The sequence below is a fragment of the Fulmarus glacialis genome, unplaced genomic scaffold (genome assembly GCF_000690835.1).
Source record: "Fulmarus glacialis isolate BGI_N327 unplaced genomic scaffold, ASM69083v1 scaffold24298, whole genome shotgun sequence".
In the NCBI taxonomy this organism is placed as follows: Eukaryota; Metazoa; Chordata; class Aves; order Procellariiformes; family Procellariidae; genus Fulmarus; species Fulmarus glacialis.
This window is the reverse complement of record NW_009229326.1, coordinates 26,494-48,150: the sequence shown is the minus strand read 5'-3', so window position 1 is coordinate 48,150 and position 21,657 is coordinate 26,494. Positions and strand designations below refer to the sequence as shown.

At 43.7% G+C, this 21,657-nt stretch overlaps 1 protein-coding gene across 1 annotated transcript in view; it reads left to right on the top strand.

The window, feature by feature from the left end:
* LOC104081196 (titin-like) overlaps positions 1-21,657 on the top strand; it is a gene marked incomplete at its 3' end in the record, with an annotated part of 69,896 nt that overhangs the window by 22,645 nt on the left and 25,594 nt on the right. The window contains exons 10-49 of the mRNA XM_009583834.1: positions 585-863; positions 1,975-2,538; positions 3,527-3,808; positions 3,907-4,185; positions 4,560-4,838; positions 4,937-5,215; positions 5,336-5,623; positions 5,744-6,022; positions 6,123-6,404; positions 6,511-6,789; positions 6,900-7,178; positions 7,274-7,552; positions 7,671-7,958; positions 8,059-8,337; positions 8,473-8,754; positions 8,883-9,161; positions 9,305-9,583; positions 9,689-9,967; positions 10,095-10,382; positions 10,579-10,857; positions 11,046-11,327; positions 11,908-12,186; positions 12,295-12,576; positions 13,069-13,347; positions 13,473-13,760; positions 13,977-14,255; positions 14,357-14,635; positions 14,738-15,016; positions 15,119-15,406; positions 15,539-15,826; positions 16,708-16,989; positions 17,748-18,026; positions 18,145-18,426; positions 18,572-18,850; positions 18,975-19,262; positions 19,485-19,763; positions 19,876-20,154; positions 20,232-20,510; positions 20,661-20,948; positions 21,122-21,409. Of these exons, the coding sequence (XP_009582129.1) occupies positions 585-863; positions 1,975-2,538; positions 3,527-3,808; positions 3,907-4,185; positions 4,560-4,838; positions 4,937-5,215; positions 5,336-5,623; positions 5,744-6,022; positions 6,123-6,404; positions 6,511-6,789; positions 6,900-7,178; positions 7,274-7,552; positions 7,671-7,958; positions 8,059-8,337; positions 8,473-8,754; positions 8,883-9,161; positions 9,305-9,583; positions 9,689-9,967; positions 10,095-10,382; positions 10,579-10,857; positions 11,046-11,327; positions 11,908-12,186; positions 12,295-12,576; positions 13,069-13,347; positions 13,473-13,760; positions 13,977-14,255; positions 14,357-14,635; positions 14,738-15,016; positions 15,119-15,406; positions 15,539-15,826; positions 16,708-16,989; positions 17,748-18,026; positions 18,145-18,426; positions 18,572-18,850; positions 18,975-19,262; positions 19,485-19,763; positions 19,876-20,154; positions 20,232-20,510; positions 20,661-20,948; positions 21,122-21,409 (11,547 nt within the window). The remainder of the gene's footprint in view (positions 1-584; positions 864-1,974; positions 2,539-3,526; positions 3,809-3,906; positions 4,186-4,559; positions 4,839-4,936; positions 5,216-5,335; positions 5,624-5,743; positions 6,023-6,122; positions 6,405-6,510; positions 6,790-6,899; positions 7,179-7,273; positions 7,553-7,670; positions 7,959-8,058; positions 8,338-8,472; positions 8,755-8,882; positions 9,162-9,304; positions 9,584-9,688; positions 9,968-10,094; positions 10,383-10,578; positions 10,858-11,045; positions 11,328-11,907; positions 12,187-12,294; positions 12,577-13,068; positions 13,348-13,472; positions 13,761-13,976; positions 14,256-14,356; positions 14,636-14,737; positions 15,017-15,118; positions 15,407-15,538; positions 15,827-16,707; positions 16,990-17,747; positions 18,027-18,144; positions 18,427-18,571; positions 18,851-18,974; positions 19,263-19,484; positions 19,764-19,875; positions 20,155-20,231; positions 20,511-20,660; positions 20,949-21,121; positions 21,410-21,657) is intronic.

Sequence of the window (21,657 nt, the reverse complement as noted above, 5' to 3'; positions counted from 1 at the left end):
GCCCCCTTTCTCTCTGGGTTTATGGTCTCCTTTTACCACGTTGCAAAGTCTCTCACTCCTCTCGCCCCAGTCTTTGGTCAGGAACTTTGTTTCTTCCTGTTCTCATCGCACAAGCATGGTCAGGACAAGCTGTATCTCAGTCCCAACCACTTCCCGTTGTTGCCTGTGAAGTGGACCTGCTCTTCCCACTTTTCTCACTGCTGCACCCTCTCTCACTCTTTAGAGACATTGCACAGTTTTAGCACAATTTCTCATTCACACCGTAATTTCTCACAGCTCCAGGACAGCGTGGTATATGTTTGTATCACATTACTATTGTGCATTGCTACTGCACATTGTTTTTCCAGTATCACCACTGTGTTTCCTGATGTCATTATGCACTGTAACACTGTCTGTCCACTGAGCCTGGTACTGCTTTCATTTCTTATTTTTTTCATTTATTTCATTTCGTATTTTTTTCTTTTACAATCACTTTATGTGGATTGCAAATAAATCACCTTTTTTTTCCCCAGTAGTCACTTCACTGTTACTTTCCAGAATGTCAACAGGCAGGGCTTTGAGTTACTCTCTGCTTCTGATTTCAGTTGCACCGATCCTAAGAAGAAGGCTCGAATCTCTGGAGGTGGCTGTAAATCACGTGGCCAAGTTTACCTGTGAGGTAGAGACTGCTCCCAATGTCAGGTTCCAGTGGTACAAAGCTGGCCGAGAGATATATGATGGGGACAAATACTCCATTCGCACCTCCAACTACCTCTCCACGCTGGAGATCCCGAGGCCTCAGGTTGTTGACTATGGAGAGTATAGCTGTAAGGCTTCCAACCAGCATGGCAGTGTAAGCTCTACAGCCCTTTTAACAGTAACTGGTAAGTACAGGCTTCCAAGCATTTCTCCTTCTTCATAAAATACCTTGGTATATTGCAGTACCTTCACTGCTATACTTACAAATGTTTATGGTAGGGCTCTTGGTTGCCATTGTTATACATAATCCATACCTAATTTTGGCAGGCACAAGCACAGAGAAGGAATAATTTTTGAGAACGTTACTTTTAGGTGCTTTCTGTACCTAGAAAAGGGAATCAGTGTGAAAAGTTTCAGAAGGGAAGAAAGAAGTGGGGGAAGAGACAGCGGGAGGAGCTAGACTGTCAACAGAATGGGATTGGTTTGTGAAAACATTCTTGAAGAAGGTTTATCTAACTTCCAGACAACAAGAAAACATACATTTTAAATCTGATTTCTTTGGTGTAATAATCACTGTGCGATTACCCTAAAATCCTATGTTTATCCTGCAGCTATACTTCTGAGGCAGGCTATGCAGCTATGCATACCTGAATATCTGTGTGCCATGGCCAGAGGGGAACTCTGGGTGATTGGGGAAATAGATCTTCTTAAACAAACAAAAGAGGGTTTAAAGCTGTTTCAATTTGCAAACTTTTTTGGCTATTGAGAGCTATACAATTCTCTTCTGGTTTTTTTTTTTTTTCTGAAAAAAGAAAAAAAAAACAAATCATCTTTTGGACTTTTAGTGTATGGTGATTTTTTTACTCTGACTTTTCTCTTTGTGGGAGGAGTCTTTATGTGGTCTTTGCTAAGTGCCAGATGCTAGAGACTAAAGAAAGATGAACAAACTGTGAAATGCATGCAAACTTGTCCATCTTGAGGGAATGGTGCGCAAACATGTCACTCTTGGGGGAGGAAGTTCTGGCTTTTGGTTTATTTTCCTTTAGTTTGTACATTGCTCCAGAGATTCAAAATGCCTTCGAGCTCTGGAGCAATATACAGACCCAAGAAGTACAAAACAAAAGCCAAAATTCATCATCTTTAACACCTCTTATCTCCTTCACTGTTGGCTTATTTTGCTTAAGAGTGTCCAGTGACAAACTGGCCTCTCTTGCTCTCTGTCCCTGGCAACTGTGGAGAAAGAGCATAAGCTCTGGTCCTCACCTCTGGATAACATTGAACCGCTTTGTTTTGCAGAAGCATTTCCGCCAGCGTTTCTTACCAGACCTGAATCTATCACTACTTTTGTGGGCAAAAGTGCCAAGTTCCTGTGTACCGTTTCGGGCACTCCAGTCATCGATGTCGCCTGGCAGAAAGATGGCACGACCATTTCACCTTCGGACCACCACAAGATCTCCAAAGTGGAAAATAAACATGTGTTAGAAATTTCCCTTCTCACCACGAGTGACAGAGGGGTTTACACTTGCAAAGCTTCCAACAAGTTTGGGGCTGACATCTGTCAGGCTGAAATGGTCATTATAGACAAGCCCCACTTCATTAAAGTTTTGCAGTCAGTGCAGTCAGCAGTCAATAAAAAAATACATCTTGAATGTCAGGTAGATGAAGACAGGAAAGTAACAGTAGGGTGGACAAAGGATGGAAACAAAATCCCTCCAGGCAAAGATTATAAGATTTACTTTGAAGATAAAATAGCCTCACTTGAGATTCCTCTGGCTAAGCTCAAGGATTCAGGCCACTATGTGTGCACTGCCTCAAATGAGGCAGGAAGCAGCTCCTCTTCTGCCAGCGTCACAGTCAGAGGTAAGATAGTCCTTTAGATAGCCCCCTTTACCTTTGCTCTTCTTGGGTTCCCCATTTCTTCTTTTGCAGCCAAAAGACTTCTTTGGGCTTAGATCATGCTGTCAACTCTTCTCAGACTTCAGACCATCAGGTCCATTCTCCTCTTGCTCGTTTCCCCTGCTGCCTTCCAGTGCAGTGTGTGTTGCTTCAATGTTTCTTCCACCAGCCAGATCCAAGAATTGCTCCTGTATGCAGGGGAAAGATGGGCGGAGAGGGCAAGAGAAACTGCAAGAACTGCAGCTCAGCAAAGATTATGCTGATATTTTCTGAAGTCATGTTTTGTTCTTGCATTAGGAACCAATCTTTCAAAGCTTTGTATTTCACCCTTCTTTCCTTTTTCTCTTTTCCTTTTTCTCTTTTCCTTTTTCTCTTTTCCTTTTTCTCTTTTCCTTTCCCCTTTTCTTTTTCCCTTTTCTTTTTCCCTTTTCTTTTTCCCTTTTCTTTTTCCCTTTTCTTTTTCCCTTTTCTTTTTCCCTTTTCTTTTTCCCTTTTCTTTTTCCCTTTTCTTTTTCCCTTTTCTTTTTCCCTTTTCTTTTTCCCTTTTCTTTTTCCCTTTTCTTTTTCCCTTTTCTTTTTCCCTTTTCTTTTTCCCTTTTCTTTTTCCCTTTTCTTTTTCCCTTTTCTTTTTCCCTTTTCTTTTTCCCTTTTCTTTTTCCCTTTTCTTTTTCCCTTTTCTTTTTCCCTTTTCTTTTTCCCTTTTCTTTTTCCCTTTTCTTTTTCCCTTTTCTTTTTCCCTTTTCTTTTTCCCTTTTCTTTTTCCCTTTTCTTTTTCCCTTTTCTTTTTCCCTTTTCTTTTTCCCTTTTCTTTTTCCCTTTTCTTTTTCCCTTTTCTTTTTCCCTTTTCTTTTTCCCTTTTCTTTTTCCCTTTTCTTTTTCCCTTTTCTTTTTCCCTTTTCTTTTTCCCTTTTCTTTTTCCCTTTTCTTTTTCCCTTTTTCTTCCCATTTTTAGAACCACCATCCTTTGTGAAGAAGGTCGATCCATCTTATTTACTGACCCCAGGTGATTCTGCACGCCTTCAATGCAAAATCAAAGGGTCTCCTGAAATCCAGGTTACTTGGTTCAAGAACAATAAGGAAATCCGTGAAAGTAACACACACAGGATGTCTTTTGTCAATTCTGTGGCTGTGTTAGATATTTTGGAGATGAAAGTTGATGACAGTGGGAGCTACTCATGTGAAGCTGTAAATGAGGTTGGAAGTGACAGCTGCACCTCCGAAGTAGTTGTCAAAGGTCTGTTCTTGCTGCTACCAGTCCATTCCTAAGAAAAACCTTCCCTTCCTTTTTTTTTTTTTGCATGGATGACTAATTCTTTCTTGCTGCTTTTATAGAGCCTCCGTCTTTCATCCGAACACTTGAACCAGCAGAGGTAGTGAAGGGAACAAACACCGTTCTTCAGTGTGAGGTTGCTGGTACTGGACCGTTTGAGATTAGCTGGTACAAAGACAAGAAACAGATTCGCAGTAGTAAAAAATACAGGTTGACCTCTCAGAAAGCTGTTATTTCTCTGGAGGTGTCCTCATTTAATAGTGCGGATGTCGGTGAATACGAGTGTGTGATAGCTAACGAAGTCGGGAAGTGCATATGCAGTGCAACATACATCTTGAAAGGTCAGTGGGAGAGGGAAAACTCCACTTACTGAAGGGATTGGCAAGAACCTCTCATTTCTTGAAATGTCTTTTCTTTGGATTTGTAGGTGGCTAGGGAGGGTGGGGAGGGAGTGTATCTTCTTCTTCTCTTAAAATTCTGTGTATATCTTAACTCTTATCTGGTGTCAAAACTGTGAATTTGAAGGACGTCGAGCTTAAAGGGCCATGCATTAGCTCCTAGCTGGGGAATGCAGCTCTTCTCTTTGCCTGCTCTTTAGCTGAATTGCGCCATGTACTACACATACTGTCTCATAAAACTGTCTTGAAGCAGTAGATTTCATGGGATGATGTGGTAGCAGATGAGTATTTCTTCTTGTCTCTTTTCTTTGAACTAGAACCACCATCTTTTGTTAAGAAAATCGAAAATGTGACAGCTCTGGCTGGAGATAGTATTACATTACAGGCTGTGGTGAAAGGGTCAGAGCCTATTTCTGTGATGTGGATGAAGGGCAAAGACATTATTCAAGATGATAACAAAGTGAGAGTGACATTTGAACACGGTCTAGCAACGCTGCAAATTACCGGTGTCCAACTGAGCTCTGGTGGCAAATACACCTGCGTGGCTGAGAATGACGCAGGAAGTCAGTCCTGCTTTGGTGAACTAGCAGTGAAAGGTCAGTGGAGTAGTGCTGTGATCCCTGCATTGTCTCCCACTTCAGAGGAAGAGCAATTTCCTTTTGTCCTTAACACCAGTTGTTTAATTCTGTTGTAGAACCTGCCAAAATCATTGAAAAGTCCGAAATGATCCAGGTAACAGCAGGGGAACCAGCCATTTTGGAGTACACTGTCACAGGCACTCCAGAGCTAAAAACCAAATGGTTCAAAGACGGAAGACCACTACCTGCCAGCAAAAAATATAGGATCAGCTTTAAAAATAACATTGCCCAGCTCAAGTTTTATGCCACTGAAATGCAGGACAGTGGCGAGTACACCTTTGAGATATCCAATGATGTGGGCATCAGCTCTTGTACTACCAGCTTCACTGTGCTAGGTTGGTACTGACTCTGCAAAGAGCCCTGCTACTCTGCTCTGAGCCCAACAGAGCCAGAAGCAGAACTGCATGTCTGTTTTGCTCATGTGTGGTTTCTTTAATTTTTTTCACTCTCCACAGATCGCACTCTCCCTCCCTTCTTTACTAAACCACTGAAGAATATTGACAGCATCATTAGCACCTCGTGCCGTCTAGACTGCAAAATTTCAGGCTCTCTTCCAATGACCGTCTCTTGGTTTAAGCAGGACACTGAGATAACTTCAAGTGCCAAGTACACAGTACACTTTGCAGAAGGCTCCGCATCTTTGGAAATAAAACACCTAGATGCAAGTGACGCTGGTGTCTACATTTGCAGAGCCACAAACTCTGCTGGTAGCAAAGACAGCAGTAGCACTTTGTTTATAAAAGGTTTGGTAATTTATTTCGCATTTCTTGGAGTTTTACTTTTCATGTGATAATACTTTTCTTCCCCGAAGTGCAGGCCATGTGTCTTACTCTTGACAATTGTTTTCTTTCAACGCAATCTAGAGCCACCCAGCTTCACTGTAGAACCAGAGTCCCAAGATGTACTGCCTGCATCAACCGTACGTTTCAAAGGCACATTTAAAGGCACAACACCACTGACGGTGAAATGGTTTAAAGGTGATACTGAGCTGGTGACAGGAGGAGCCTGCTACATTATGACAGAAGCATTAGCAAGTTACTTGGAACTTTACGCAGTCAAACCAACAGACTCAGGAAAATACACCTGCAAAGTCTCCAACGTAGCTGGTTCAGTAACATGCAGTGCAAACTTGTTTGTAAAAGGTTTGCATTCTTACTCTCTTTTAAACTTTCCGCTGCTGGATTGACCCAGTGGCACTCTTTCTTGCCTTCTTTGTCCTGAACACTCTTCTTAAATCCACAGAACCTGCTGCCTTCAAGGAGAAGCTAGAGCCAGCCCATCTGGTAAAGAAAGGTGGATATGCTGAGCTGACCTGTGAAGTCACTGGTACTCCTGAGATTAAAATCACGTGGTTCAAGGATGATAGAGAGCTAAAAGAGAGTGACAAATACAGGATGTCTTTTGCAAAATCCTTGGCAATACTCCATCTTTCGGAGGTTGAGATTGAAGACAGTGGGGAATACATTTGTGAGGCCAAAAATGATGCCGGAAAAGATATTTGCAGTAGCGTTGTTACAATCAAAGGTGTGTGTGACATCCAGCCACCCAGTTAGCTCTTTAAACACAGTGCAGTTTTACAGGCTTCGAAAGTATGATTAATACAAACTGCACTCTCTCTTTTGCACTGTAGAGTCACCTCATTTTAGCAAGGAGTTTCAATCCATGGAAGTCTTGAAGGATTCTGACGTGGTTTTGGAGTGCGAGGTGCTTGGCACACCTCCCTTTGAAGTGTTTTGGGTGAAAGATGATAAACCCGTACGGAGCAGTAAGAAGCACAGAATAAGCATTGAGAAATCTTTGATTAGCCTCCACATTTTCAGGTTTGATGCTTCTGATGTCGGCGAGTATCAGTGTAGAGTAACAAATGATGTTGGGAGCTGCCTCTGCAGTTCAGAGGTCACACTGAAAGGTTAGTGCAAGGTGCAGAATGCCGCTAGCATGCTCTTATCCCAGTGTGGTTTCCATGCCACACTGTCATGCACCAGACCCATACTTACATAGCCACTTTCTTCCTGCCAGAGCCCCCACAATTCTTGAAGAGGATAGAAAACATTAGTTCCCTTCGAGGGGGCACAGTCGTGTTTCAGGCTGCTGTTAAAGGCTCCTTGCCCATCACTGTGTCCTGGCTGAAAGACAACGATGAAGTGATTGAAGACAACAATATCAAAATGACCTTTGTGAACAATGTTGCTACTCTTCTGGTGAGGTCTATTGAACTGAAACATGATGGGAAATATTTCTGTCAGGCTAAAAATGAGGCAGGAATTCAGAGGTGTTCTGCTCTGCTGACTGTCAAAGGTTGGTCCTACCTTGAGGGCTTGCAGTGATCTCAGATGGTTCCCTTGTGACTTTTTACAGATGCCCTTAACACTCTATCTCCTTGTTTACAACAGAACCTGCTACAATTGTGGACAAGGCCGTGTCAATAGATGTGACTGAGGGAGACCCAGCAACCTTGCAGTGTAAATTTTCAGGAACGAGAGATATTACAGCCAAATGGTTCAAAGATGGCAAGGAACTGACATTAGGCCCAAAATATAAGATCAGTGTTACAGATACTGTCTCAGTCCTAAAGGTGCTTCATGCAGAAAAGAAAGATAGTGGGGAATACATTTTTGAGGTTCATAATGACGTTGGGAGCAGTAGCTGTTCTGCCAGCATTAACGTCCTAGGTGTGTATGGACTCTCTTTTATCATTGTTTTTACGTACAAAATCTTTTCTCCTGAGCTGACATCTGCCACGATCAAGTTTGAATTTCATACTTTGTCTTTTTACTCTGTTTTGCATAGATCTTATTATACCACCTAAATTCACCAAAAAGCTCAAGAAAATGGACAGCATTAAGGGGTCTTTTGTCCACCTGGAATGCATAGTGTCTGGTTCACATCCTATAAGTATCCAGTGGTATAAGGACGGCCAAGAAATAACAGCAAGTGAAAAGCACAAATACTCTTTCCATGATAATACTGCATTTCTAGAAATCAATAAACTGGAAGGCAGAGACAGTGGCTCTTACACCTGTGAAGCAACAAATAAGGCAGGAAGCAACCAATGCAGTGGGATCTTAACAGTCAAAGGTTTGAGCTCCCTCTTTGTCTTGTGTTAGGTCTCTCATTCATAATTTTGGAATTCCCCTGTCTCAGAGTAATCCTTTTTCTTCCTTTTTACATGTTATAGAACCGCCATATTTTGTGGAAAAACCCCAGTCCCAAGAGGTTGTGCCCAATGCTAGGGTTCAGTTCAAAGCACTGGTGAAAGGCTCTACTCCTCTGCAGATAAAGTGGTTTAAAGACAGCCAGGAGCTCCTCTCTGGAGCCAATCGATCTGTCTGGAAGGACGACACATCTAGTGTACTGGAGCTCTTCTCAGCTAGGGCATCTGACTCCGGGAACTACACTTGTCAGATAAGCAATGATGTGGGGACAGCAACTTGCAAAGCAGCTCTGTTTGTAAAAGGTGTGCAACTCAATGTTCTTCTCTTTGTGGTTCTGATTTTTCTGTGCAATTTGCGGGGAGGGGATAGGAAACCCCTGTATTTCTTTAAACCACCTTGAATATTATAAAGCCTCACCTTTTCTGTCCATCTTCCAGAACCCCCCAGATTTATTCAGATGCCAACTTCTGTAGTAGCTTTGCGTGAAGGACAGTCCACCACTTTCGAGTGCCAGGTAGTAGGCACACCAGACATCCACGTCACATGGTACCTGGATGGGAACGAAGTGACTGACCAAGCTAAGTACGGCATCTCCTTCGTAGACGGTTTAGCCACTTTGAAAGTCACTCAAGCCAGAGTGTCAGATAGTGGGATTTATGTTTGTGAAGCCCACAATGATGCAGGTAGTGAGAGCTGCAGCATCGAGCTGAAAGTAAAAGGTTGGTTTTGAACATCTTGTCATCATCCAGCTATGCCACATAGCCGGGATGATGGAGTAGGGGAGACTACTTCTCCCCTCAAAACCGTTCAATGTCACTATCTACTTTCCCTTTATTCCTCTTTGTAGAGCCTCCAACATTTGTTCGGGATTTGAGACCCACTGAGGTAGTGAAGGGTTTGGAGGCTACACTCGAGTGTGAAGTGACTGGTACTCCTCCATTTGAGGTGAAGTGGCTGAAGAACAATAAGGAGATGTTCAGCGGCAAGAAATATGCCATGTCCACCAAAGAATCAGTATTTACTCTTAATGTGACTAACTGTGATGTCTCAGACATTGGTGAATACCAGTGTATTATATCAAATGAAGGTGGGAGCTGTTCTTGCAGCACAAGGCTCAGCTTGAAAGGTCAGTCCTCTAGGAAGCATACCCCAAACATTACATCCCCTAGCAAAACTGTAGTGAGTAGGATGACTTTATATGATCTCTCTTTCCCCTCTTCCCTTTCCATGACTTCCCTTCCAAACAACAAACAAAACCTTACACCACAGAACCACCATCCTTCGTCAAGAAGCTGGAGAACGTCACTAGCATTTTGAAAGGTACCGCATCCTTCCAGTGCGTTGTAGCAGGCGCTCAACCCTTATCTGTGTCATGGATAAAAGATGAGAAAATACTAGAAGACGATGAGCACCATCATATTACTTTTGAGAACAACGTGGCCACACTGAAACTTACCAATGCTGACCTCAGCCACAGAGGGAGATACACCTGCCAGGCAAAGAACGAGTCTGGTGTGGAGAAGTGCTTTGCTTTGCTTTTTGTACAAGGTGTGTACAAGGTGTGACCCTTCAAGCTCATCCATGATGAGTACTTGGAAAGTCAGTCCCCTATCTGTTTAGCTAACTGCCATTTTTATACACTTTATACCTCAGAGCCTGCACGGATAATAGAAAAGGCTAAATCACTTAAAGTCACAGAAAGAGACCCCGTGACTTTGGAGTGTACTGTGGCTGGGACACCGGAGCTCCGAATAAGATGGTACAAAGACGGCAAACAGCTCCTGCCCAGTAGATACTACACAATGAGCTTTGAAAACAATGTGGCCAGTTTCAGGATTGAACCTGTATCAAAGGAGGACAGTGGTACATACAGTTTTAAGGTTGAAAATGACTTCGGAAGTAGCACCTGTGAAGCTGTTCTGACTGTGCTAGGTTTGTATTGTCATTTGGCAAATTCACCAATCCAGCAGGGAGGGAATGAAAAAATAATAATCTCTGTTTGTGGAAGATAGGCAAGAAGGTAACCAGTGTGTTTTTTGCCATTTTTTGTGTTGGGCAGATCAATCAATTCCTCCTGCATTTATCAAAAAGCTAACCAAAAAGGATACCGTTCTGGGATCTTCTATCCAAATGGAGTGCAAAGTTTCTGGGTCACTCCCCATTACTGCAAAATGGTTTAAGGATGGAAAAGAGATAACTGACAGTGCAAAATATAGAAGCCTGTGCCACGAGAACACTGTGTCACTCGAGATTGCTAATCTAGAGCTGGCAGACACTGCAAATTACACATGCGGTGTCTCTAATGTTGCTGGGAACGATTCTTGCAGTGCTGTCCTGACTGTGAAAGGTTTGAAACTCTTTTACTGCTTTTTCTTATTTGTGATAGATGCTGGGAAAATACCTTAAATCTTATGCTAACATAACACTCTTATACCTCTTAATATTACTGCTGAAAACTTGGTCTCCATGCTTACCTCACTAATTTTCTTCATTCTTAGACATTTCTGATGTAACTGAATATTTGTTTTTCTTAAAAACTGCAGAGCCACCAAGCTTCTTAGTAAAACCTGAAAGCCAGCAAGCCATTCCAGATTCCACAGTGGAGTTTAAGGCCACACTAAAAGGAACACCACCCTTTACACTAAAGTGGTTCAAAGAAGACTTAGAACTTGTATCTGGTCCGACTTGTTTCATTGGGATTGAAGGGTCAACTGGGTTCTTAACCCTCTATTCGGTGGATGCTTCTAGGAGTGGGCATTACACTTGCCACGTTTCAAATGACGTTGGCAGTGACTCTTGCGCTACAACATTGATGGTAACAGGTGTGCACTCTTTCTTGTGTTGTAGTCTTTTCATCTATTTCTTTTCTTTCCTTTTTGAAGTGATCTTTGATACACTGCCAAGTGAATTCCCTGTGTTCGCAACCCACAGTTGTTTGGCTCTTTTCCCTACTCTTTCCTTTCCAGTATTAATTCAGATCTTCCTGACCCCACTTTTCTGGTTTTTTTAGAACCACCCAAGTTTGCTAAGAAGCTAGAGGTCACAAAAGTGGTCAAGCAGGGTGATTCAGCCCGGCTTGAGTGCAAAGTAAGTGGATCTCCAGAGATGAAAGTAGTGTGGTTCAGAAATGACCATGAAATCGTTGCCAGTGAAAAATTCCGGACATCATTCATTGACTCTGTGGCCGTGCTTGAAATGAATCATCTCAGTACTGATGAGAGTGGTGACTACATCTGTGAAGCTCACAACCCCGCCGGCAAGGCCAGCTGTAGCACCAAAGTCATAGTGAAAGGTTAGCTGTCCTCTTGTTCTCTGAATACATCCTATTTTTCCCTGATGGTTTTATCCCTTGGAAATCCACAGATTAATTTCTTTTTCTTCATGTCATGTTTGTTTCTTGATGCCCCCTCACTCCCTCTGTCAGAGCCTGAACAAGAGAGATGTTCTTAGTGCAGATGAGTCCTAAGCTAGGTGTTCCCCAGTTCTATGCTTGTCAACATCTAAGACAGATCATAGTGAGAATTGTTATATCAAGGAGCTGAAATACGAAGAAAAAGAACAGACCCAGACTGATAAATGTCAGGTTTACACCCTGTATTTGAGACTACTACCATTTGAGCTAAATGAGACCTGTACCCTCTCTGCCAAGGGTCACCCCTCTGTTTACCTTTTCTACAGAGGAGCTAAGAGTTCTGAATGCTCAACTACCTGCAAGATAATTTCATAATGTGCCCAGAAAATAAGGAAAGTCCTTGCCCATTCTGTTTATTTTCTCAGAAGTCTCGTTGTGTAGAAGCTGGTATCAGTAAACTGTTTGTTGGTCAAATAGCTCCAGACTCCTTTCTAAAAACGTTCCTTTCTCCCCTTGTTAGAACCTCCTGTCTTTAGCAGGAAGCCCTCTCCAGTAGACATGCTCAAAGGAACCGAAGTTAGCCTGGAATGTGAGATTTCAGGAACACCACCATTTGACATTACCTGGTACAAAGACAGGAGACAAATTCGCAGTAGTAAGAAGTATAAGGTTACATCCAAAAACTACCATACAAGTGTTCGCATTCTTAATGTCGAAGCTGCAGATGTTGGTGAATATCAGTGCAAAGCACAGAACGACGTAGGAAGTGACACTTGTTTTTGCATTGTGAAGCTGAAAGGTAAAGTATTGGCACATATGCCTTCTGCAGTGCTCCCAATGGCACTGCGTCGCTTTTCTTTACGTAGATACTGTGAGTATTTACTATAACTGCATATTTCTTCTTCAGAACCACCAAAATTCTTGACTAAAATAAACAGCATGACTGTTGTGGTTGGTGAACCAGTAGAATTACAAGCAAGAGTTGAGGGCTCCCAGCCAATTTCTGTGCAGTGGCTTAAAGACAAAGAGGAAATTATTAGAGAAAGTGAAAATACGAAGATCACATTTATGGAAAATATTGCAACTTTACAACTTGTGCGCACAGAGACAAGCAATGCTGGAAAATACATCTGTCAGATCAGAAATGATGCTGGAAGTCGCGAGTGCATGGCTACCTTAACTATTCTAGGTTGGTAAAAAGCACAAGTTTATAAAAGATTTTTTTTAAAGTTAGGAACTTGGCTATTTAGTGTCATCTGTATGCTTTGCTTACACCCCTGAGTTCAAAACAATCAAAACAGAGAATCCCTGTGTCCCCAGCAAGCAGTAGTCAGGTTCCTTATTTCCAGTTGTTCAGGGATAGGGGTGAAAGGAACCACAGGCCTCTACGCTGTGATGGGATCCAGTCATGTCTTCTGCTCATGCCTGCTTGGAGAAGGACAGACAGTGCATTTCTCTCTTAGGAGTTTAAAAATATTTTTACTTCATTTTGGAGAGCGTCTGAAATCTCCAGTTAGGGTAGCATAAAAGGTGGAAAAAACAGAACTGAAAAAATTCTCCAGCCTAACAGAGATTTCTTTGGTGTCAAATGTGTAAGCCCCATCTTATAGTGCTATAATACTTATAGTAGTACTAATGAAATCCTGTTTTCACCATACATGTTACCCGTCTCTCCTTGCAGAGCCTGCAGTCATTGTAGAGAAAGCAGAGCCAATGAGAGTTACTATAGGAGACGCCTGTACTTTGGAGTGCAAAGTGGCAGGCACACCGGAGCTTTCCACTGGGTGGTTCAAGGATGGCAAAGAGCTGACAAGCAGCCAAAAATACAGAATTACTTTCCTCAATAAAGTATCTACACTTAAAATTATGGATGCAGAAAAGGAGGATGGTGGATTGTACACTTTTGCAGTGCAGAACGACGTGGGGAAAAGCAGTTGCACAGCATCAGTTGATGTTTTAGGTTGGTTGGGTTGCTTGTCTTCCATCTTTTACAAAAACTTTCTTTCAGTCATGTTCTTTTTCCTTTCTTCGGTTCCTTCCCTCCTTTTTTTTCTAACCATGGATTTATTATGTTTTCTTATGCAGATCGAATCATTCCTCCTTCTTTCACAAGAAAACTAAAGGAAACCCCTTGTGTCCTGGGTTCCTCAGCATTGCTGGAATGCAAAGTGTCGGGTTCACCTCCTATTTCTGTTGCCTGGTTCCGAAATGGACTTAAGTTAGTCAATGGGGAAAAACATCAGATCTCCTTTTCAGATAACCTATGTATTTTAGAAGTGAATTCACTGAGCGACTCAGATACTGGAACTTACACCTGCAAAGCTACCAACATAGCTGGTTCAGATGAATGCAGTGCTGTATTGACCGTACAAGGTCAGTACATGATGGTCAGGAAGCTCTCGGAGCTATTCTTTCCTTTTTCTCTCTTGAAATTGCCCATTGTCTTTTGTAAATATACTCGGGGGAGTATATTTACAATTATTGATGGGAAAATAAAGATTTTGTTCTTTATCTTCACTAGGTGTGTGGAAATGCTAGGGTTATGCTGTAGCAACCTGTCTTAACTCTCTTTTTCTCTTGTGTGTTTAGAACCACCTTCTTTTGAGAGGACACCAGAGCCTCTGGATGTCTTGCCAGGCACAAGCATCACTTTTACTTGTGTTATCAGAGGAACCCCTCCTTTTAAGGTGAACTGGTTTAGAGGGGCCAATGAGCTTGTGCCAGGGGACAAATGCAATATCTACTTGGAGGACTCCATTGTGGAGCTTGAGTTATTTGATGTAACTCCTCTCCAAAGCGGAGAGTACACTTGTCTAGTGACTAATGATGCTGGCAGGGCAAATTGTACAACACACCTTACAGTAAAAGGTTTGTAAAGATTGCGTCTCTCTATTTACCTTAAAATATTGTTTCCTTCCCTCCATTTGTCCAGCTGTGCTCAACATTTGTGACTTCTTACCCTTCATTAGAGCCGGCTGTCTTTGTGAAGAAACTGAGCGATCAGTATGTGGAGCCTGGCAAGCCCATCATCCTGGAGGGCACTTACACAGGCAGCCTGCCCATCTCTGTGACATGGAAGAAGAATGGCCACACCATCACTCAATCTCAGAAGTGTAGCATCACCACTACAGAGAAATCCTGTATCCTGGAAATACTTGACAGCACCAAAGACGATGCAGGAGAATACACTTGCTATGTTGAAAATGAGGCAGGAAGAGATGTTTGTGAGGCTGTAGTCTCTACCCTAGGTGTGTCCTCCCTTTGCTTCTTTTTCTTGCCTCTTCTTTCAAGTACGTGCTTTCCAAGGCCTGGCACTATAATGAGCCTATCTAATTGCTTCTTTTTTTTAGAACCTCCCTATTTTGTTACACACTTGGAACCTCTTGAGGTGTCAGTTGGGGATTATACAACATTGCAATGTCGTGTTGCTGGAACACCAGAAATCATTGTGTCTTGGTACAAAGGTGATACAAAACTCAGGTCTACTCCTGACTACAAAGTGTTCTTTAAAGACAACGTTGCTACACTTATTTTCAACAAAGTGGCTAGCAAGGACAGTGGAGAATATATCTGCAAGGCAGAAAACAGTGTAGGAACTACATCTACAAAGGCTCTCTTAACAGTTCAAGGTGATGATTTTATATTAGCTTGCTACAAATTCTTTTGCTTTTGCAAAACTATAAAAAAACTGCTTCCTGGGGCATATTTATTCTTTACTTGCTTTCTTCTAGAGCGCAAACGACCACCTTCCTTTGCAAGAAAATTAAAGGACATTGAGCACCCTGTTGGTTTACCCCTTAAATTTATGTGTCGGCTCAATGGCTCAGAACCCATTACTGTGACTTGGCATAAAGATGGTGTGCTGCTAAGCGATGACCACAATGTGCACACATCCTTTGTAGATAATGTTGCAGTGTTGCAACTGGTGCGAACCGAGATGAATCATACCGGGCAGTACTCCTGCACAGCCACCAACGCTGTGGGCACTGCCACCTCAAGTGCTAGGCTCACAGTGGCAGGTGTGTTGGCTTACAAAACTTTTGCCTGGATCACAGGCTCCCCCTTCCTATTTCATGCATGCGATGGTATCTGTGTGTTGAATTAGGATTTTCATGAGGTATGAGTATTAAACTGTTTTCTTGTGTTTCTAGAACCCAAGCAAGCACCTGTTTTTGACACCAAACCAGAATCTATTGACGTGCCTTTTGGGGAAAGTGCTGACTTTGAATGCCATGTTACTGGAGCCCAGCCAATACACATCACCTGGTCCAAGGATGGCCGGGAGATCCGAACTGGAGGAAACTTCAATATTACATTTGTAGCCAACATAGCTCACCTTCGAGTGCTCAGAGTGGGTAAAGGAGACTCTGGCCAATATACGTGCCAAGCTAGCAATGAAGCTGGGAAAGACTTTTGCTCAGCCCAACTAAGTGTCAAAGGTATTAAGATTAAGTCACCTTCGTTTGTGTGTTTTCTTTTTCTTGGGCAAAGAGACCTCTTTGTTACTGAGTTTCATCTTCCACACTTTCCAGTTTGGAAATATATAGAAAGTAGCTTTCCAGAAAGCAGACATATACCATGTGGGGACCTTCTATCATACTGCATGACAGTAGAAGCCTTGTGTGCCTGCAAAATCTCCAAGGGGAAAGGTCCCCTTGTGAAGCTGTTTGTTCGGAGAGCTGCTTTTTGCTTTGTGATTAGTGCTTAAACTACAGTCACACTGGTATTCACACATAGCAATTACTGTATGGAAAACAGTGATACGGTAAACACAACTACCTTGCATTTGTAGGCCAGCATTGGTGACTCTTTCAAATTGGCTAAAGTTTCAATTGGAGTTCTGAATTGCTGATTTAATCTAGACTATGAATCACTTAAGTTCTTCATGCAGAAATATGCTTTAAAGGTGTGTAAGCAAGTGAAACTATCCCTACCGTATTTCTGCCGCTCCGGGGGATGAAGGGCTTGTCAAATCTTTCATGCTGGCCTGGGGATATTTTCACCCCTCAAAGGTAACAGCAAAATTTCCCTTAGGTGGAGCAATCATCCTTCGTGTGTTTTTTACGACTCCAGCTGTCTGATGCAGCAGGCTCCAGAGTTGACAGAACATAGTTTTAGTTGTTGTCTTTGCATTCTTTTCTCCATCTTGCGTCTTTCCTTGAGAAGAAACTCTGGTTGGGGATACAGCCAGCTGCTGTAGCAAGCTTACTTTGTTGTGCCCCAATACTCTTGTGCTCCCCATAACTCTTGCTCAGCACTGTAGATTTCACATGGCAAACAGGTATACTGTCACTCTCTACATACTTATTCTGTTCTGCAGAACCTCCCAAGTTCATCAAGAAGCCTGAAGCTTTGCGATTCGTGAAGCAGGGAGACACAGTTCAACTTGAATGCAAAATCAGTGGCACACCAGAGATCAGAACCATGTGGTACAAAAATGATCAGGCACTCCAGGCGAGCGACAAGCTCCATATGTCCTTTGTAGACTCCGTGGCGATGCTAACCATCTTAGGTGCCAGCGCTGAAGATGCCGGCGATTACATATGTGAAGCCCATAACTCTGCTGGCACAGCCAGCTGCAGCACTTCAGTCGCAGTGAAAGGTTAGCAGCATGGCTCCACGCACCACCAGAATCCCTGGCTTCCAGGCCCACTCCCAGCTGCACATCCCCCTGGACAGGGAGCTGTTGCTATGGCAGTTGGTGGCTGCTGGGGCAGTGTCTCTCCAGCTGCTCTCACATTCAAACACTGCTGTGTTTAAGCAGTGGAGACCAGGCAGGAAATAGTGGTGGGTGTTCAGCATTGTGCAGCCATTCCCTTGTCTCCCCATTTAAGTTAATTGCAAGCTGAACAGAGCAAGCTTGTCAGGTCACAAGGGAAGCATGGACTAGATGGAACACCAGCCATGGTGAGGAAGCTGGGCATACTTTGCAGCTATCCCTCTGTCTCCTCTTTATACACAGTGATCCTGGCAGGAATGAAATTTAAGACGGAAGAGGGGGCTGTGTTGCTGAGCCTCACTGATGGTAGCTTTCATGACTGGAAAGAGGTGGGGAAAGCTGGAGTGTGGTCCTGGAGAGAGGGGAGAGTGGCTTTTGGGGAGGGCCACTGAGCACTGACTCCAAACAGGTGCAGAAGTGTCACATTTTCTGCCCTTGGGACTCTGAGTGCTGGGATGGCTTGCTGGGAGATGCGGGGGGCTCAGCATTTTTTAGAGGTGAGGCCACGTATTTGGAAGCTAAATATGGGTTTAGAAGAATAAGTGTAGGCCCCCTTCCTGAATGTGTTGCCTCCTGCTCCTGTCCAGAAACCCACCCAGGGAATCAGGCTCACACATTATAATGTGATTCTTTTTTTATAGAACCACCTGTTTTTAGCAAGGTGCCAAGCCCTGTGGACACTCTTAAAGGCTCAGATGTTATGCTCCAGTGTGAGATAGCAGGGACTCCACCCTTTGAGGTGGCTTGGTTCAAGGACCGGAGGCAGGTCAGGAGCAGCAAGAAGTTCAAGGTGACAGCAAAGCACTCCGTTGCCAGTCTTCATATTCTCAATCTGGAATCTCAAGATACTGGAGAATATCAATGCAAAGCTATGAATGAGGTGGGAAGCGACACTTGCACCTGCCCAGTGAAATTCAAAGGTTTGTATGCTAGAGGATCAACAGCATCACCGCCCTCTTTTCTTGATCTCCTGGCTGTCCCTCTTCCAAGCAGGCATGCATGATTAACCCTCCTCTGCCACCTTGTTTTTGCCATCAGAACCCCCACGTTTTGCCAAGAAGTTGAGTGACACTGCAATCTTCGTCGGGGAGCCAACAGCCCTGCAGGCAGTAGTGGAAGGATCCCCACCAATTTCTGTTGTCTGGCTCAAGGACAAGGGTGAAGTTATTAGGGAGAGTGAAAATGTCCAAATGTGGTTTATGGACAACATTGCAACTCTGGAGATTGCCAGTGCAGAAGGAGCTGATGTTGGGAAGTACATCTGCCAGATCAAAAATGATGCTGGCATGCGGGAGTGCTCTGCCTTTTTACAAGTCCTAGGTGGGTATAGCCTGCTTCACAGGTACTGTATCTTACAGCTTGCACAATTGCTTCTACCAGCCTTTGTTTTCTGGTTATGTCCTGTGCTCACCGGTTTGCAGGTAGATTTCCTGGTGACACACTGACCCCTCCCTTCCTGTTTCAGAACCAGCAGTCATTTTAGAGAAGACCGAGCCGATCACAGTAATGGCTGGCAATCCTTTTACCTTGGAATGCAAAGTAGGAGGAACACCTGAACTTATCACCAAGTGGTACAAAGATGGCAGAGAACTAAGGAGCGACCGCAAATACCAAATTACCTTTTTCAACAATATATCCACTTTGAAAGTCTTTTCTGCAGACAGGGGAGACAGGGGCTTGTATACTTTTGAGGTCCAAAATGAGGTGGGGGACAGCAGCTGCACTTCTTCAGTTGATGTTTCAGGTCAGCTCTATGTCTTTGTTGTTCACACTTGTCTTTAAAGGAAGCTTTTTTTTTCACCCCTTTCCTTTCCCCTGGAAAAAAACCCAACACTTTTCTTCCTGTTCTTCTGCCCTGTCCTACTTAGATCGTCTTGTTGCTCCTTCATTCTCAAGAAAACTAAAGGAAACAAATGGGGTGCTGGGATCCTCAGTGCTTCTGGAGTGCAAAGTGTCTGGCACATCCCCCATATCTGTGGCCTGGTTTCAGGATGGGAATGAGATTGTTAGTGGAGAAAAATATGAAATCTCATTTTTGGATAATGTTTGTGCTTTGAAGCTGAATGCCTTGGATGTCACAGATACAGGGCCATATACCTGTGTGGCAGCCAATGTGGCTGGATCTGATGAATGCAGTGCCTTCTTGACTGTACAAGGTCAGTGGAAGGATACTACAGCCCCCTTCAACAAAATTCTTCTTCCCTCTTCTCTTCCTTCCCTCTGGTTTCCCCATGGTTTCTTTTTCATGATTTTTTTTTTCTGTTTTCTCCCTCTTTCTCTCTTTTTTTTGACTTAAACCTGCTCCAGTTTTCCACCCCCACAGTGACTCTCCTATTAACATCTTTCTCTCCCTCTTCATTTCTTTGCATGATCCTTAGAACCACCTTCTTTTGTGAAGACACCTGATCCTCAGGAAGTTTTGCCCGGATCAAGTGTGACATTCACCAGCTACATCAAGGGCAGTACTCCCTTCAAAGCGACCTGGTTCCGAGGCATCAGGGAGCTGGTGCCAGACAGCAACTGCTCCATCGCTCTGGACGAGTCTGTGGCACGTCTGCAGCTGTACAATGTGGAGCCAGGCCACAGCGGTGACTATGCCTGCGTGGTCACAAATGATGCTGGCAGTGCCTCATGCACAACCCAACTCTTTGTGAAAGGTGTGTTTCTCTGTGTGTGTATGTGTGTGTACACACAGGTATCTCCCTTCATGCTCTGCCTGCAGCCCTGCCACATCTGTCCCTCTCACTATTGATCTATGCCTCCCCGCAGAGCCTGCAGTCTTTGTGAAGAAATTAAGTGATTTCAGTGTGGAGCAGGGAAAGTCCATCGTGTTGGAAAGTGGCTACATAGGCACCCCTCCCATCTCTGTCACCTGGAAACGAAATGGCATGCCCATTGCTCAGTCTCCACGCTGCAGCGTTACAACTACTGACAAATCTGGCATTCTTGAAATCTTCAACAGCACCAAGAGCGATGAAGGCGAATACACCTGTGAGGTGGCAAATGAGGCGGGTGGGGATGTTTGCCACAGCCTTGTATCTATCTTAGGTACACATCACCCCTGGTCCCCCTAAAGCACCCCAGTGATGCTCTGCCTCTGCTTACCATGCTCTCTCCTTCCCTAGAACCACCCTATTTTGTCACGCACCTGGACCGCGTGGAGGTGAAGGTTGGCGAGCCCGTGATCTTAAAATGCCAGATTGGTGGTGCGCCAGAAATTAAGGTGTCCTGGTACAAAGATGACACCAAGCTCAGATCAACACAGGCTTGCAAAATGCACTTCAAGAATAATGTGGCAACACTGGCATTCTCCACCGTGGAGGATAGTGACATTGGAGAATATATCTGCAAAGCAGAAAATAGCGTTGGCTTCGCCACTTCCACAGCTTTGCTTGTTGTTAAAGGTGATGGACCAAGGCCCACTCTTGCCTGGGGTAGTTTGTAGGAACTCTTTGTTGTCTACAGAAAGGGGTTCTTATTAATTTCAGAGTTAACTAATTCTAGATTGACAGGGTGGCCTCCTACTTATAGTGGTGATTATTATTGTTTTGCAGAACGTCAACTTCCCCCTACATTCACCAGAAAACTGAAAGATATTCAAGAGGCAGTTGGTGCCCCAGTGACATTTGATTGTCGCATAAACGGCTCAGAGCCTATTCACGTGTCTTGGTACAAGGATGGGGTTCTCTTAAGCGACAGTGATAATATGCAATCAGCCTTCTTAAATAATGTTGCGACTCTCCAGATCTTGCAAACTAGTATGGCTTACTGTGGCCAATATACTTGCTCAGCCCAAAACGCTCTGGGGACTGCATCTTCCAGTGCCAAGCTTCTCCTCACAGGTTTGTAGTTCACACTTAAACAAAGATCTTTGGTATGTCTTTGCTCTTTTATTTCTTCACCATTTTTCCCACTCTGCCCATTGTATGGTGGCCAGGGAGCATGGGCATGGCATGGTGAGGTGTGTGGTGAGGAGGGCTTGGTGGTGAGCTCTGCCATGCTTTCCTCTTTGCAGAACAACTACATCCTCCCTTCTTTGACATCAAGCCAGTATCTATTGATGTGGCGCTAGGGGAAAGTGCAACCTTTAAGTGCCACGTGACTGGCTCTGCTCCCATGAGGATTACTTGGACCAGAGACAACAGAGAGATCCGCCCAGGTGGCAACTACAAGATGACGTTGGTGGAAAACACAGCCAGCTTGACAGTCCTAAAAGTCAGTAAAGGGGATGCTGGACTCTACACATGTACTGCCAGCAACAGCGTTGGAAAGGACAAATGCGCAGCTCAGCTGGCTGTACAAGGTATTGCTGTGAGCTTTAGTGTTCATAAGGCTTTTCTTTGCAAGGCAGACACCCAGAAAAAAAAAGCCTTGAATGCAGACATGTGTGAGACTAACAACCTTTACAAGAGGCTATATTGAGATGTCTTATTTCATTTAAATATTGTTGTAATACTTAAATACTTATTCATCTTTATTCTGGTCTGGTATAGTGCGTGATTTGTCTTATCAAAGGGATTCTTCCATTGAAATGTTAACTCTGACTTAGTA